Source organism: Delphinapterus leucas, chromosome 16, assembly GCF_059928025.1.
Source record: "Delphinapterus leucas isolate spDelLeu-1000000601 "Yukka" chromosome 16, BTC_Dleu_Yukka2, whole genome shotgun sequence".
NCBI lineage: Eukaryota > Metazoa > Chordata > Mammalia > Artiodactyla > Monodontidae > Delphinapterus > Delphinapterus leucas.
Window position 1 is genome coordinate 47,043,443 of NC_143144.1, and position 13,964 is coordinate 47,057,406.

At 39.5% G+C, this 13,964-nt stretch overlaps 1 protein-coding gene across 1 annotated transcript; it reads right to left on the bottom strand.

Annotated features, from left to right (window-relative positions):
* Nucleotides 1-583: 583 nt before the first annotated feature.
* Nucleotides 584-3,485, bottom strand: DKK1 (dickkopf Wnt signaling pathway inhibitor 1). Its single transcript, XM_022569452.2, has 4 exons — nt 3,222-3,485; nt 2,829-2,991; nt 1,520-1,663; nt 584-1,396 (listed from the first exon to the last, which is right to left on the bottom strand). The coding sequence occupies exons 1-4, from the start codon at nt 3,465-3,467 to the stop codon at nt 1,143-1,145; spliced, it is 807 nt and encodes a 268-aa protein (XP_022425160.2). The 5' UTR covers nt 3,468-3,485; the 3' UTR covers nt 584-1,142.
* Between the last annotated feature and the right edge of the window lie 10,479 nt (nt 3,486-13,964).

Below are 13,964 nucleotides of genomic sequence, written 5' to 3' on the forward strand. Positions count from 1 at the left end.
TTAAGGAAACTTTTTAGACAATTTATCAGTCACTGTCCTCTGGAGTCCCTTAAACCCAGCATTTTGTGGTTTTGATGGAGATGTATGAATGTTACAGAATAAGTGTAAACTGGGACAGTTGCTCTCTCCTTCCCCAGTATCAGATTTGTCAGTATCAAAGTCGGCAAATGAAAATACAAAGCCAGTTTAGACTTCATTTCTATGAGTTTTCTTTTAAACAATATACCCCTATCCTCTTCCAATGAACAGATTTCTGGTTGAGGAAAAACGGAAGTATTCAGTTCATCTAGCAAGAGAAGCAAAGAACAAAATGAGAGAGGATTTGTGATTTTTAGGTAATAATTATTTAAAAATCAAAGTAATTGGAACCAAGTCTTCCTGGCATGAAGTAGTATTTAAGATACTTCAAGTTGACTAATTTGGTACAAAATCTGCATGTATTTGTCAACTGTATTTACACACACACAAACACACACCACACACATAACAGCCCTCTAAGATCACACTGCCAAAATTTATTTATACTTGTAATATTTCATGGTATTAAAAGTTAAATTTTATTTCAAGGACTATCACAGCCGAGAGATAAATATAATCTAAGCACTGAGAGTACATTTTGGAAAATAAGCTAATATTTTCATGATAAATCTTACATACCTATCACTTGTCATTCCAAAAGCTCCTTACATTCTAGATTCCAGAATTAAAAGGGGAAAGGGTTTTGCATTTAAGAAGTATAAGCTGAAAGTATTTATTTCAATTCAATATGGAATAGGTTGAAAGTATTTATTTCAATATAGAGTATTTATCAGAATCAAGATAACAATGTATACAAACATTTACATAACAAGAGGAACAATAGACAATGCAGCACGTTTAGAAAAATAATTAAAAGTTTTGTTGCATTTACAGGTAAGTGCCACACTGAAAATTTACAACACAGTAATTTACTGCAATCAATGACAGGGGAGTTCCACAAAGAAACAAAGCTCTTACACTCCAGATTTTCGGAAGGTATTATTGGAATGCTTAACTGTAACCACAGAATTTGTACATCCTTAAGGATTGAGCTCACAAAAGTCACAAACAGTTTTCATAGCATATATTATGTAAATGGAGTCCACTGTGTTCAGACAGCTGGCTTAGTGTCTCTGACAGGTGTGAAGCCTAGAAGAATTACTGGCTTGATGGTGATCTTTCTGTATCCGGCAAGACAGACCTTCTCCACAGTAACAACGCTGGAATATCTCCAGCCCGTGAGAGCCTTTTCTCCTGTGCTTGGTGCACACTTGACCTTCTTTGAGAACAGGTTTACAGATCTTGGACCAGAAATGTCTAGCACAACACAACCCTGTAGCACAGTCCGATGATCGAAGGCAGACAGAACCTTCTTGTCCTAGGAAGACAACAGGAAAAGTACATGGTCACTGCTAAGCCTGTGTTATTTCATTAAGGTAATCTGAAAGTCAGTACTGATGTGCTAGCAGAGAAGAATGAGTCTTCAGATACTTTAACCTACCTTTGGTATGATACATTTTTGAAGACAGTGTAGTTCTTCTGGAGTACCCATCCAAGGTGCTGTGATCATTACCAAAGCTTTCAATAATGGTTTCCTCAATTTCTCCTCGATTGAAATGATTGTTATCAGAAGGCATACATATTCCTAAGGAAACAGGAGATAGTGATTAACTCCTGAGCTGTAATTTGTTACTGCTAATAGCTGTGACAGTGGCAGTCCGTCATGCCTGCACCAATTTGAGATACCTCACTGTAGTGAGGTTAATTTAAACACGAGCCAAACTTCCTTCCAAGTGTTAAAGCAAAACTCCCCAGATGGACAGAAGCATCAGTCTGTACACTGTGCACTCACATGTAACATCCCCAATCTAGCCACTTAAAATACTTTCCCACCAACTGCGGTAGTGGCAGTGAAATTTCTGCCCATTTTAATATCACCCTTGGGGTAAGAAAAATAAAATCAGTCACTTAAAAAATTGTTTTTAAAAATAACTTCTCTGCCCTTGGTGCTATATAGGTACTGCCAGACTAAGTTAAGCAAATGCAATGCCTGCTGCCTGGAAGATTACACTCTTTACCACCAGTTACTTTACTGTATAATTTCTATATTACAGAGATTTAGTTAGTTCACCCGGAGTATTGCTGGGTCCTAAGGAGGATCACCACCCTTAAGTTTATTTCTGGAGACTTCTTTGGCTGAGTCTACCTCTTTGAGACATTAAACTTTTGTGGATCTGTGGTTGGGGGGAGGAGTACTTATTTTAAGGTAGCAGGAGGTAGAGGCAGAGAAGGGAGAAGCCTGGATGTGAGGGCATCAAGATCTTTAAGAACGGCCAGCACAGATAAATCACTCTGTCTTCTGATTGACAACAGTTTGAACAGGGTTCTTGAGGGAGAGGCTAGTCTGGCAGAGCTGTGAGAGGTACCATAAGAAAAAATGGAAAAGGCAACTAAACGCCCAGTCTGGTTTCCTTGGTCTCTGTATAATTCCACCTCCCTCCCCATCATCTTTCTCAAATGGTATCAAGGCTCTCTCTAGACAAATTTTTATGGAAGGGCCCACTCTGAGGTAAGACGTCGTGTTAAGTAATCGAGGGGGCACAAAGGGAGATAAGGAGCTCCAATATCTCTGTACTTCTCTTTGCTCCCTGGTTAAACACTAACCTGAAAACATTTCAGGGGAACCTCGCACGCTGAACTCCCATTTGCAGGTGGTGCCACAGCGTTCTGAAAGCTGAGAGCATTGTCTCCCAACTGTAGGCGCATAAGCGCGGGATGGTTTGAGTCCGAAAGGAAGCTACCCGACTCACCATTTTTGCAGTAATTCCCAGGGCAGCACATAGCGTGACGCATGCAGCGTTTTCGGCGCTTCCTGCAGGAGAGACAGATTTGCGCGCCTGCACCCGCTCCGCGAGTGGAACTCGCGCAGTACTCATCGGTGCTGCACTCCTCGTCCTCGGCGCACGGGTACGGCTGCGGAAAGGGGGCCAGGAGAGGGTGAGGCACCTGGGCAGCCAGGCACCACACTCCTGGACTCATAGTCCCTTTCTGTCCACCTCTCCAAAAGCTGCTGCCGCCCACCGCTCCCAAAGGCAGAGTTTCCAAATGTGCCTTGAACTGCACACAGCACGTTCTACGCCCTCCTCCCCCAATAAGACCTCTTCAGGGTCACAGCGTCCCCAGGTCCCCAAGGCCCTTCTCACCTGGTAGTTGTCAATGGTTTGGTACTTGTTGCCGCCCTCGAACAGAATTCCCGGAGCAGCGCTGACTGCGAAGCCTGGGTGCCCGGCAGCGCCGCCCAGCGGTGGGGGCAGGTTCTTGATGGCGTTGGAATTGAGAAGAACCGAGTTCAAGGTGGCACTGACTCTGAACAGAGGGTGACCGCAAAGAGCCGCAGCTACTAGGGTAACCAACACCCGGGCAGCACCCGCTGTGCCCAGAGCCGTCATCTCAGAAGGACTCAAGGGAGACAAAGAGAAAGGAGGAATGTCGCTTTGCAAGCCTGGATCCCACGAAGCTGTGCTGGCGCAGCTGCAGAGCCAGGGTTCCGAGAGCCTCCACCGGTCCCAGAGTCCTGACTACGGGGCTCTGCTCCGCCACCGCCACCGCGGCTGCCTTTATACTGTGGGCTGTGAGCATTCCGGCCCCTCAGGGGGGAGACAACAAAGCCGGGTTGGGATTTCAAAGCGTTGGGAGGGGCTGGAAGGGGGTGTGTTTGTGTACATGAAGGGGAGCCTTTGACACTCTTCACCCCGCCCCTCCCTTGCGCAGTCGTTCCCCTGCCCAGCTCACCTTCGGGGTGATGGTAATCAGTGAGCATTAGAGGAGACAACTTTAATAAATGCGGGAAGTGGGAGGAACTCGGGTGCCCTTGCCTTGCAGTAGGGGTAGGGGCATTGGGATCTGAAATACTTTTCAGCCAGGCATTGTGATATTCTCTGCAAAACCACTTTTCTCCTTTCTTCTTTACGCCAGTACTATTTTTCGTTGTGCACACAAATAATATTCAGTATTAAATACAACCAGATCAGTAATTCAAAGTCTCTACCAAAACGTCTCAGCGAGAGGGCCAGGTGGCCCTTGCAAGTTGCTGATTAACCCTTTAGAGTCACGGTTTGCAGATTTGGGGTGAGATCCTCGGTTTTAAGTTCGTTCAATTCCACCCCCCTTCTTTCCCTCCCCCCCGCCCCCACGAGAAAAATGTGCAAAGAGGAGGACATTTGCACATCAAACGAGGGTAAGAAGGAAGAACTAATTCTCTTTTGATGGGAAGTTTAGAGAGGGAGGCGAGAGACTGGTGTTTGGACATTAGATCAGGGGTGGAGGGAAGAGGGAAATGACCATCCGATAATCAAGCTATTTAATGTTCTTTGAATCTGAGCAGTCGCGGCAGTAGATGAACTTGACTAGGCAGACGCGCAAGATCAAAGTGGCAGGAGCGAAAGCGGACAGGGTCCAACGGCTGGGTCAGTGGTCCTTCCCTGATTCCCCCTTCTCAGCGGCGGGTTAACGCAGGGAGATAAGAAACCCTTAAGTCTTAGCGCCTTTCTCATTAGTATTTCATATTGCAAAGCTTCTGAACGCCTGTGTTTGATCCCAACTCAGACGGTTCCCGGAATCAGGGAATACCCGCTCTAGGGAGATAAGAGACTAGCTTCTGGAAAGGGGAAGCTGAAAGTGAATTTGTCGTCATGTAAGTCAGTGTATAAAAATAATAAAGTAAGGCTAGTGTGTAAGAATGCCGTCCTGCTCATGCATTGCAAATAATTGATTCAACAAAAACATATTGGAAGCCTAGTGCCCTGGCAATGGGCTATCCTTCACGTTGTTGCCCTCTGGGTGGGGGGGGGGGGGGGGTTGGTGGGGAGGGTGGGCGCGGGGGTGCATTGAATACAAATATTCTAACTAAAGTAATAATACAGATAAGAAATGTACACAGTTCTTTTTAAAGCAGGTTGATGTTATAAGTATCAGAAGATGGATAACTGCTACGTGAATTTAGAAAAAGAGATGATTGAATAATCATTGTTGAATGAAAAAGCCTAGGGTGTATTTATTTTGTGCTCCTCTAACCTCCAGGGTATTTATAATCACTACATACCGACCTACTATATTGATTACTGGGACCGCCACCAAGTGTAGCCAGTGGTTGTCTTGCAGTAGTATAATAATCCTAAAGTTAAGAGAGGAAGGGGTAGTTTTAAAAACAAATTTGTAATCCTCTGTGTTCTAATTTCTTGGGTTTCAAAGGTCATATTAAGAATATCTTCTAAACAATTATTTAATAATGCCTCTACTTGCACTGGTGCCCCTCCGCTATCCTAAATTCTATCTATCCTGTGAAATTTCCTCTGGTTTACTGATAATTCCTTCTTAAAATTCCAACATGGATTAACTCACACATATTTCTTTAGATTTTTGTTAAGAACATGTACAGTAACTTAGACTTGGCTACTACTCTAAAAATCTTTAGAACAAATTGAAATTCGGAAAAAAAGGGGCGGTTGTTTATATTGGCTTTTTAAAAATGAGCCTAAGAAATGAACAAGCCAATACACCTTTTGTTGAGAATCAGCAATGAACCAGGTCTCCCCTGGGCAGATATGCCATGACCCTCAGCCAACATGAAGTTTATATAGATGGAGAGGTATTGTAGGGTAAAAAGGTGAAGGCATAGGGGATTTTAGGTGCCATATTATCACCTGCAGAATATTGATAACAATGTCAGTAATCAATGTGTTGAGTACCTTCCGTGTGGTAGAAAGTCTAGAGTCTGTCTTAAATTCGTAGAATGTTGAAATGTGGAGAAAGAATCCCATGCCCTTGGGATGGGTTAAAATATTTCTTCCTACTCCCATTCTCCTATTTAAATATACAATATGCTTTGCCACACTGAAAGCCAATTTCTTTTCCTCTTTTTGGAAGAGATGGTAAATGTTAAAACATTTAACGAATTTAGTCCATTAAGAACTTGTATTCACAAATGAAACCGTTGTCTAGAGGCCAAAAAAAAAAAGTGCAACAGTTTAATCAGTCAAAGGAAAACTTCAACAAAAAGGCATGTTGCATAAATTCAGTCTTGCTCCCTGAACATGTACATCTGTTATGGTCTAATATTAAGCTTAGACAGTCTGCTGTGTTAAGGAAGCTAAGCCAAGATTAGGGTTTCATGAGCGGATCCTTCCCCACTTCCCACGTTCCTCCTGAAGTCATGATTTGAAAGCTAATAATAGTGAATTGGTCAATATCTGAGTTCCTACTATGAGCTAAGCACTGTACGTGGTGTATGTGGTGCTGTGTGAGAAAAGATGAGTACTCAGGTTATCTACCTACAAATAATTTAGAGGGGGAGGGGAAGTAAGCTCTCAAATTATACAGGAAAGAACTTATGTAGGAGGTCCTCAGAGAGAGCTGGGTCTGTAGCAGGCCAACCCTCAGTTGCAAATGGGAAAACTTAGTTTGTCGATGGAATCTCAATTTGAACATCCTTTTCATGATTGAGTTTGCACAGTGGCCACAAAAGAGCAGCATGAGTAAGGAGATAAAGTGAAGTTCATTGTTCCACCAGCATCCAGTTTAAATTCAGTGAGTGACCATTATATGCAGAATGCTACCCTAGTCCCTTTGGGAATATACCCGCGAAATATTAAAGGCAGCCTTTTTGTCCTCAGAAAGCTTTCTGTCTATAGTAGAGTAGTTGGGGAAACAAATATACCTACGTGGAATGGAGGAAGAGCTTTTCCAAAACAGATTATACTTTGGTACATATTAGGTCATGGGGAAGATTATATTTTGGGACATGTTAGGTCTAGGAATTGTGACCAACAAACCTTGGGGAAGAGAGTGTTCTGATGACTCTGAGTCTCTCCCGGCAGATAGATGACAGAGGTGATAGAAGTTGGGGCAGGTGTATTTAGTTTATTAGGCCTAGCTTGTTTAGGGAAACCCTGCCTCTTATTTGATCTGGTTTAAATAGAACCATAATTAATGCAGTAAGTTTAATACTGTGGATTAGATTTTAGAATAGGTGGAATGTTTACCAACGTGGAATTGAACCACATAACTCAGGAAGGGCATAACTTGAGCCTTCCTCACATTCTAAGTGCTGTATGTCTGGCATAGAATATTCATCAGCCTCTTCATCCATGAGGGAGACAGGAAAATACGCTCCAAAAATCACCATGCTATGTGCAAACTGTTTTCCATCTTTGCTATTTCAGATTCTTACGTAACTGCTACATTTTTAATTCATTACCTTCCTCTCTTCCTTTCTTCTTCCTCCCTCTCTCCCTCCCTCCCCTCCTTCTTTGCTTCTTTCTCTTTGTTAAATCAAAGGAAGCAGATCTGTTGCCATTTAATTTTACTTCACTGGGAAACACTGAATAAATGTCATTCCTTATGGTGAGTGTTGCCAACATTTTTGGAGTACTGATCTTGAATTTAGAGTAGGGATTCCTCTTTCCTGAGTTTAGTTAAAAAAAAAAATCCTTATGACTTTCTCATTGGCCTTTAAAAGATTTGGGTCTTAATGCTTTTCTTGATGTTAAAAGAGCTTTTAGAGCAGGCCCAAGTTACGACTCCCGAGAGGATGGATTAGGTTTTTCTGCACTCCTCACTCAAAAAAGAAGGCGAGATTTGACAATGATTATGTTTATTTGGTCAGTGGAGATGGCCAGCCCTGATAAATCAGGCTCCATGGTAGCTCTCTACCCTAGCTCAGGAGATGTGTTTTACAGAAGCAGGACATTAAAAGCTCATCTGAGAATAGAGCTCAGAACCCAGAAACTTTTAACTAAAAATCAGAGAGGAACTTTTCTGATGTCCTGCACTCAGAAAGGTCCTGTGGTATGTAGTTACAAGGAGTACAAAACTGCCCTTTAACATTCCCTAAAGGATTTGACATTTCCAGCCGTGAAGACAGACCAATGACAGCAGAAGGCAGGATGCAAGATCCTCTTAAAACAGTCTCCAGAGCTAGAGAAAAATCATTTCCTTCCATGTCACTGAGTTCCTCTTATTACCCCCTTTATAATGCAAGCACTTTGCAAGCGTCATGCCCAAGAAAAGTGTTGTGCCGTGGTTTCAGGATTCTGGGGCCGGAACACTGCGCACTGGGGACTGCTACTGTGTGGGAACTTGGTCAAGCCACTTAACTCTCAGTGCCGGTGTTGGTCTTTCACTTTTAAAATGGCGTGGGTGGCTGGTTGGAGAGGTCCCTTCTGACTACAAAAGCATCTTTCTCCCTTCCCTCCCCACCTTTCTCTCTCTCTAAGGACTGCCAGGGTATGGCCTTTTGTACTCTGATTAAATAGGGACATCCTGCAAGAGGCCTGTTCTTTCAGGCATCCTAAAGGTACAATTATAATCCTTGACATCAATACTACATTTTGATTTTTTTTTTCATTTAAAAAAATTTTTGTTTATTTATTTTTGGCTGCACTGGGTCTTCATTGCTGCACACGGGCTTTCTCTAGTTGTGGCGAGCGGAGGCTACTCTTCCTTGCGGTGCGCGGCCTTCTCATTGTGGTGGTTTCTCTTGTTGCGGAGCATGGGCTCTAGGTACACAGGCTTCAGTAGTTGTGGCTCGTGGGCTCTAGAGCGCAGGCTCAGTAGTTGTGGCGCACGGGCTTAGTTGCTCCGCGGCATGTGGGAATCTTCCTGGACCAGGGATCGAACCCATGTTCCCTGCATTGGCAGGCAGATTCTTAACCACTGTGACAACAGGGAAGCCCTGTATTTTGATTTTGAAGAAAGCATACAAGGTTTAAGTCTTTGGAAATAAGGTAAATTACTTGAACCAGGTGATATTTTTTAAAAGATATATATATATATAGAGAGAGAGAGAGATTTCTAGTTTACATCATACATTCTTTTGGAGGAAATTCAGCAAATACAGAGAGTTCAAAAACAGACATAAATGCCGTGTGCAAACCCACCACTCAAACGAAACCACTGTTTACTTTTAGTTTCTACACACACATGCACACAAACACAGGCACATATATGTGGATGGAAATCAAGAGAGTAAGAAATATTTTTGATTCATAAAATTGATTGTAATGTTTTAGAGCTGAATTTTTTTGACAATCACTAAATCTGAGACTAGTGAATTGCAATGGGACCTTGAGGTGAAAATTAGAAAGTAGGACCTTGATAACACTTTTGTGTCCCGAGACCCGGTCTTAGAATCGCCAGGGAGTGGGCCAGGATATGGGCTAGAAACAGAACTATTAATTTCAGCGGGGAAGAGGAGCGAGGTATAAATTGTGCAAGCATTATTCATCACCCTTAAGTCCCAAAAATAAAAAATAATTTTCGGATGAGTTCAGGAGTAGAGAAGGTTGGAAGGAGGCAAGTTGGGGGAGCTACCAGTTGGGCAGATCCAGAAACCTCCAAACTCGTGCCGTGTGCCCCATAGCCAGCCTCCAGCCCTGGATAATTTCCCAGCAGGCAGGCCCCGGGGTGTCCTGCACTTAACCAAGCCGCGAATTCCCATTGTTCACGTGCTCCCGGGAGGCTGCTCACGGTGGCTGCACTTTGGTGTCACAACCTGTCGCCAGCATACAGTAGTGTAAAATGAAGCTTGTTTAAAGACTCTCTTTGATGAGTGAAGATCAAACGGCCAGGGGACCCCCGGTCTTAATCAGACTTGAGCCAGGATGGCATTTTCACAAATAGTCCGTTTGCTCGGCTTTGAGCAGACTTTGTGCTCAGCACATTCATCTGGCTGCGGGGCGGGTAATCTCGGCTGAAGCCTCTTGCCTGATCGCAAATCCATTCACACTACAGTGGCTGCTGTTGGTTTGCTGTGTCAGTTCATGGGCAAATAAATATAGGGCCCTTCTGATTTAATTAAAGTGGGGTGAGAGGAAAGGTGACTGAGAAGAAGATAAAAGCTTCGAGCGACATCAGGCTACCCTGTGTCTGACTGCAAGTGGGAGAAAGCCGCTCTTCCGCTGCCCCCTGGTGGAAGTTCCGTAGAAGTTCTTCATAGGGAGGATACAAATGATCTATTAATCACGCGATTTACTCTTGAGATTTATTCTCCAGGTTCAGTTATTTGCGTATTGTGTACCTTCTTCATGTTTCAGCATCTTCGAAGTTGAATAATCTCTTGTGCTTCTTAATATTCCACACAATTCCTTGTTCACAGAATAATTTAAATCTTCACAAATTAGAATTAAAATGACAACTGGGATCCAAGACATAGGTTCTCAATAAATGTTCATTTTGTTCGATTGAAGTTGAAAGTCTCTATATTGCATTCCTAGATAAAAATGTCAAGGTATACAGATAGTTATAAATATTCTATTATATGTAATCCTAGGCCAAATAAATATATTTTTTAACATCTTTACTGGAGTATAATTGCTTTAGTTTCCACAGTATAACAAAGTGAATCAGCTATACATACACACATATCCCCATATCTCCTCCCTCTTGCGCCTCCCTCCCACCCTCCCTATCCCACCCCTCTAGGTGGACACAAAGCCCCGAGCTGATCTCCCTGTGCTATGTGGCTGCTTCCCACTAGCTATCTATTTTACAAGGCCAAATAAATCTTAAGAAAGCTCATGTATATATATATATAACTATTCAGTGAGAATAAAATTTTAAAAGAATATTAATTTTTCATATATTTGAATGAGAAAATAGTAACCATTTCAGAGTTCCATGTTCAAAAAGAAGATACAAACGTATAGGCTTATGTAAAATAAGTTATAATACACTATTTAATATCAGTACTTTCATTTCTTTAAAGCCAACATGTTATACAAGTAGAAAAAGTACAGTAGAAAAATTAATAAAACACATGCTAGTAATGCACCTCCTACATAATATATGTAGCTGTTAAAATTATTGGTAGTTATTTATTGTTATTATTTAACAGTTAATAATTCTAAACTACTCCCCAATTTTTTCTTATAACTCATTTTCCTTAAACAGAAGTCCTGGCAGAAAAAAATGTTCTACTACTAGAATTTCTTTTAACGAGTAAAGGATTCTGGAAGATATGTGAGAAACACTATCTCTAAACATTCAACTCAAGAAATATTTTTGTGTACTAAATTCTTAGCTATGTTAGATGCTAAGCATAAAATTGTACACTATTATTTCAGTATTATAATCTAAAATATATCTACAAGAATGACTTTAAGGTAAGAAGCAAATTGACCTCAATCAACCTTTTCAAAATGTCATTGTTTAATTAGACCCTCTCCACAATTTTTGATTGGGCTCTGTTTTCCACCAGTATCTTTATTTTCTTCTCACAATAGTATTTTGATACAGCTGATTCTATTTACAACAAGAAAGGCACTCTTTAAAGTGAGCTCTAAGTTTAAAAACAAGTGAAAACCATTTTGCAAATATCAACAGTTTTGTGAATTCAGCTTAGGCACAAGTTTACTTAGAAGGTATGGAAGTGTCATGCAAAGAATCTAGTGCCTAATTAGCTTTCTATTAAAAGCATATCCCCCTATCACTTTCTGCTAATATCATTTACAACTATCATTTGCATTTGCTAATAATTTTAACAGGGAACTGTGGCTAGAGCTGTGAAGTCTAAAGCTAAAGCTGTATTTAGTTTACTTCATTTTTAGAGTTGTTGATTTGCAGGCGAAGTCCTAAATTTATCTGGAAAATTACCTTGCTGTTGTTTTATTAGTAGCTGAGATTAGAAAACAAGTAAGTTAATAGGTAAGTAAAAAATAAATGGAGCTTTTAACTGCAAGTGTATGAGAAATAGGAGAGCTTACCATTATGAAGTATTTCCATCACACAGATGCAACTGATGTAAATAACCTCAAGAACATAGATGAATAGTCGAAGTAAAACACTTAAGAAGTGATGAGTTTTGCATATTTACTACCTTGTTTTTAAAGATATAATTTACTTAATTGTAAATTTATGTACTTTAATATTTAAAAATGGCAATCCCTGGGCATTTCATTAAATGAAAGTTAGTTTCACCAGACTCAAATTTACCACATGGTGTTTGTTCTGAAGGCAAACACAGCTTCAGTAACCCACTCACTTCTCATGGTTCCTTTCCCTTAGATTTTGTCTATTTATCTATTTCTTAATCTGTTGTCAACCTTTCAAGACTTTTAAGAACAAAAAAAATATATGTTTACTCAGTATTTACATTTCTTTTTTCAGTAGGAGGGTAGGTTTGAGTAACCCAATCTGCCATTTCCCCTGAAATGAAAGTTCTTTAACTTAAAAAAATTATATAAATGCTATCAGACTGTTAATCATGCAATTTTTTCACTCAGCATTGTTTGTGAGATTCATCCATATTAAATTTAGTTAATACATTTCTTTTCACTTCAGTATAATATTCTATGATCTGAATATACCAGATTTAATGGCCTATTATCCAGGTGATGAATATTTTTATTTTTAAATTTTTCACTATTTCCAAATCTTCTGTGGGCATCCTTACATATATCTCCTTGTGAACATTTGTGAAATTGTTCCTAGGAAATATAACAATGAGTAGAGGTACTGAGTTGTAAAATATAGACATTTTCAACTTTAAGTATTACAAAATTCTTCAAAGTTGTGATAATTCACATTTGTACCAGGAACATGCAGGAATTTTGCATTGCTCCACATTTTGACCAACATTTTTTATTTTAAATTTTAATTTGCAAATCAGCTGGATGGAAATGGCTTCATTTAATTTTTAAACTTACAGTTATTGATTATTAATGATGTAATACCCCTTAGGCTAAATAATGTTGATACACAAACCAGACAAGAACAGTTCAAGAAAGGGAAATTACAGGCTACTCTCTTGAAATGATAGACACAAAAATCTGAAATATAACATTGAAAATTAAAAATACCAGTGTTTTAAAATTATATGTCATGACAAAGTTGAATTAATGCCACAGAAGCACTGGTGCTTTAATATTAAAATCCATAGCATCTTCTGACAAGTATATTGCAAAAACAGGTTAAGAAGAAAACCATGTGACCATTCCAAGACATGCTGAAAAGGAATTTGATGCAATTCAATAGCTGGTCATAATTTTTAAAAAGATTGACAAACTAAAAACTTTTTAACGTAATGTGTATGTATATAAAATCTATATCAAACATCTATTAAAATTTAAAATCTGGAAAAAGGAAAGAATGCCAAATGTAATTTTATTTTATATTTATTTAGATCCTAGTCAGCCCATTACTTCAAGGAAAAAAATGATTGGAACTAAGAAGAATGAAATAAAACATTTTATTATTCAGAGATGATAGTATTATCTTCAGAAATAACATAAGAGATAGACAAATGAATTAGCAAAATTTCAGCAAGGATGCTGGACATAAGATAAAATATACAAAAAAGGATTGAATTTCTCTGTGCCAATGAAAGAGTTCAAGTGTTCAAGGATATAACATTTTTTAAATGTTCTTTAAATAGTAACAAAAGATGTTCATGGATTCTATTATAAAATGTTTTAAAGAATTTTAAAAAATGTAAATAATAAAGAGGTATAAATGTCCATGAGTGAAAAAAATGTCCATGGGTGGAAAAAGTTAGTATAATAAGGTTATAATTGCTCCTCCAAATTAATCTATAAATTCAAAGTAGTTCTAATCAAAATCCTAAAAGAAGTTTTCATGAAATTTGACCATCTATTTAATATTTATATGGGAAAAAAAAGACTATAGCTAAGACAATTGTAAAAACAGTAACAAAGGCAGGGAGGGAGATGCCCAATAAGATATAAAGAATGTTTATAAAACTATGTTAATTAAACAGTAGTACTGCGAGAGGGGCAAATATATGTACACTTCCAATTTTCTCCCATATATTTTCTTTTATATGTATATGTGAATGAACGAACTAGAAAAAAAATGGTCATCTCTATGGAAAAATAGAAGTAAAACAGAGTCCCGCATATTTAAAAAATTTATTCCAGTGACATTAAAGACCT

What these genes read in the sequence shown, in the direction of transcription:
- DKK1 (XM_022569452.2), bottom strand. Translation starts at nt 3,467, where the DNA reads ATGACGGCTCTGGGCACAGCGGGTGCTGCCCGGGTGTTGGTTACCCTA. An exon ending in AAACCATTGACAACTACCAG is followed by an intron (nt 2,992 to 3,221) that starts GTGAGAAGGGCC and finishes CCCTTTCCGCAG; the next exon opens with CCGTACCCGTGCGCCGAGGA. An exon ending in TGGGAATTACTGCAAAAATG is followed by an intron (nt 1,664 to 2,828) that starts GTGAGTCGGGTA and finishes CTGTTTCCTTAG; the next exon opens with GAATATGTATGCCTTCTGAT.